This window comes from Cicer arietinum, unplaced genomic scaffold, assembly GCF_000331145.2.
Source record: "Cicer arietinum cultivar CDC Frontier isolate Library 1 unplaced genomic scaffold, Cicar.CDCFrontier_v2.0 Ca_scaffold_5516_v2.0, whole genome shotgun sequence".
Lineage (NCBI taxonomy): Eukaryota > Viridiplantae > Streptophyta > Magnoliopsida > Fabales > Fabaceae > Cicer > Cicer arietinum.
The window spans coordinates 1-2,236 of NW_027339163.1; the positions used below are offsets into that span (position 1 = coordinate 1).

The window sequence follows — 2,236 nt, forward strand, 5'->3', positions numbered from 1 at the left end:
AAAAAAAAAAAAAAAAAAAAAAAAAAAAAAAAAAAAAAAGACATATTGTACCAAAAAATTGTTCTTGTTGTGTCTCTTTTTGGGTCAATTATAGAGTTCATAGGTCAACCGTGGGGTCAAAATAACATTCAATGGAGTCAACTTAGGCAAAGTTATACCTAACCCTTCTCTCATATCAACATCTTCACCCATTGGAACTTCCAAATCAAACCCATGAATCAATCTTGCAAGTGTAATGAGACAAACTTGTGTAGCAAACATAGATCCAGGACAAGCCCTTCTCCCTAACCCAAAAGGTAGGTACTCAAAATTATGACCTTCATAAAGTTCTCCATTTTTTTCATTAATAAACCTTTCGGGTGAAAATTTCTCTGCCTCTAACCAAATACTTGGATCTCTATGTAATTTCCACACATTTGCAAAGACACGTGTCCCTTTTGGAACATTATAGCCTTGAATGTAACAATCTTTTGTTGCTTCGTGGGGTACTAATAGTGGACCTGGGGGGTATAACCTCAATGTTTCTTTCATAATTGCTTGTAAATAAACTAAGTTTTTTATGTCTGATGATTCTACCCTTCTTTTCTTACCTATGTGATGGTTAATTTCTTCTTGTGCACGCTTTAAAGCATTTGTATTGTTCAATAATATGGCTAGGATCCATGTCATTGTTGTTGATGTTGTGTCTGACCCGGCTAACATAAGATTCTGAATATCAAAAGTTCAATTGTTGACTAATAATAAAATATTAATAATTTTGTTAAGTTATTATCATTTCTTATTAATGAAACAGAGGTGTTCTGTCTTTTTCTGATCCAATTATCTAAGGAAAATAATTTAATTTAGAGTTGAAAATAACTAATTTTAATCATAGACCAAGTGTATACTGCAAATTTAGCTATTTGGTTGTAATTGTTGTGAGTTTAATTTTAATAAGTTCATGTTATTACTTGTAAAAAAAACATATAAACAATCTTAAAATGAAGAACATTAAAAATTTAAGAACTAAGAAAAAAAAAACATACCATAATATTTGCCTTGATGATAGTATCACGATCATGACCAGAAGAAGGATCATCTTCAATCACAGACAACATAACATCAATGAAATCATGTTTTTCATTGACACCATCATCAATCTTCTGAACATGTTCATCAACCCATCTTCCAACAACTTTATCCAAATCTCTACCAACCCTTTTCATAGATTTAAGCACTTGTCCTTCAAAACCAAACCAGCCAATAATTGGAATCAAATCCGAAGGAACAAACTCACCAGAAATATGCATAAACTCTTTTATAAGTTTCACAATACCATGTGCTTCTACATCATCCACATCTTGCAAATACTCAAAATACCTTTTCCCACTAATCATCTTTGTAATTATATTAAATGTTAATTTTTCCAACCATTTACTAATCACAACAGCTTTAGTTACCTTATTATTGTCCTTAACATATAACCAAAGATCGTTAACCAAAGTATCGATCTCCGATTCGTAAAGATGTCTCAACGATTCGATACGGCGAGACGAGAGTAATTCAAGCATGGTTAATTTTCTTAGTTTAGTAAAATATGTGCCATAAGGTGCAAAACCAAAGCCAGCATAGTTATAACCAAGGTAGATTCCATGACTTGATTTTGGTCTTGAGGCTAAGATTTTGTCGTTTGTGGTGAAACATTCTTTGATTGATTCTTGGTTGGAAATAACAAGGGCAGGGTATGATCCTAAATAGATTTGGAAAATTGGACCATATTTGTCAGCAAAAGAAGCAAAGATTCTTGCAAGGGGTGTTTGGTTTCCTAGTAGATGGAGGTGACCTATAAAAGGTAAAGCATATGATGGTTGTGGTGGTTGCTTACCCTTTAATTTGTTATTACTATGTTTTTTTATCCTCCATATGTTGTATAGAACAACTAAAGCTATAGCTAGTACTATAGTTGTTTGTTGTGAAGGGAAATATTCCATTTTTGTGAAGAGAAGTATCCTAGTTTTCTTGTATTGGTTTTAAGAATTAATGCATTGAAATGGGGTGGAAGACCTTTGGTCCATAAAACAAAGGGAAGGGAAGAGGGGAGAAAAACAAATTGAGATTTACTCCATAATCAAAGATTCACATTCACTCGGTTAAATAATGGAGGTCGAAAATTAAATGATACAAAACTTATAATAAAAGAGTGAGAGAATTAAATTTTAACTATGTATAATTGTATGGTCAAAATTTAATCATCTTA

General features: G+C 32.0%; 1 protein-coding gene across 1 annotated transcript; it reads right to left on the bottom strand.

The window, feature by feature from the left end:
• Nucleotides 1–45: 45 nt before the first annotated feature.
• Nucleotides 46–2,100, bottom strand: LOC101508040 (cytochrome P450 CYP82J17-like). Its single transcript, XM_004517128.4, has 2 exons — nucleotides 1,026–2,100; nucleotides 46–708 (listed from the first exon to the last, which is right to left on the bottom strand). Exons 1-2 carry the CDS (start codon nucleotides 1,968–1,970, stop codon nucleotides 85–87), a joined length of 1,569 nt encoding a protein of 522 aa, XP_004517185.1. The 5' UTR covers nucleotides 1,971–2,100; the 3' UTR covers nucleotides 46–84.
• Between the last annotated feature and the right edge of the window lie 136 nt (nucleotides 2,101–2,236).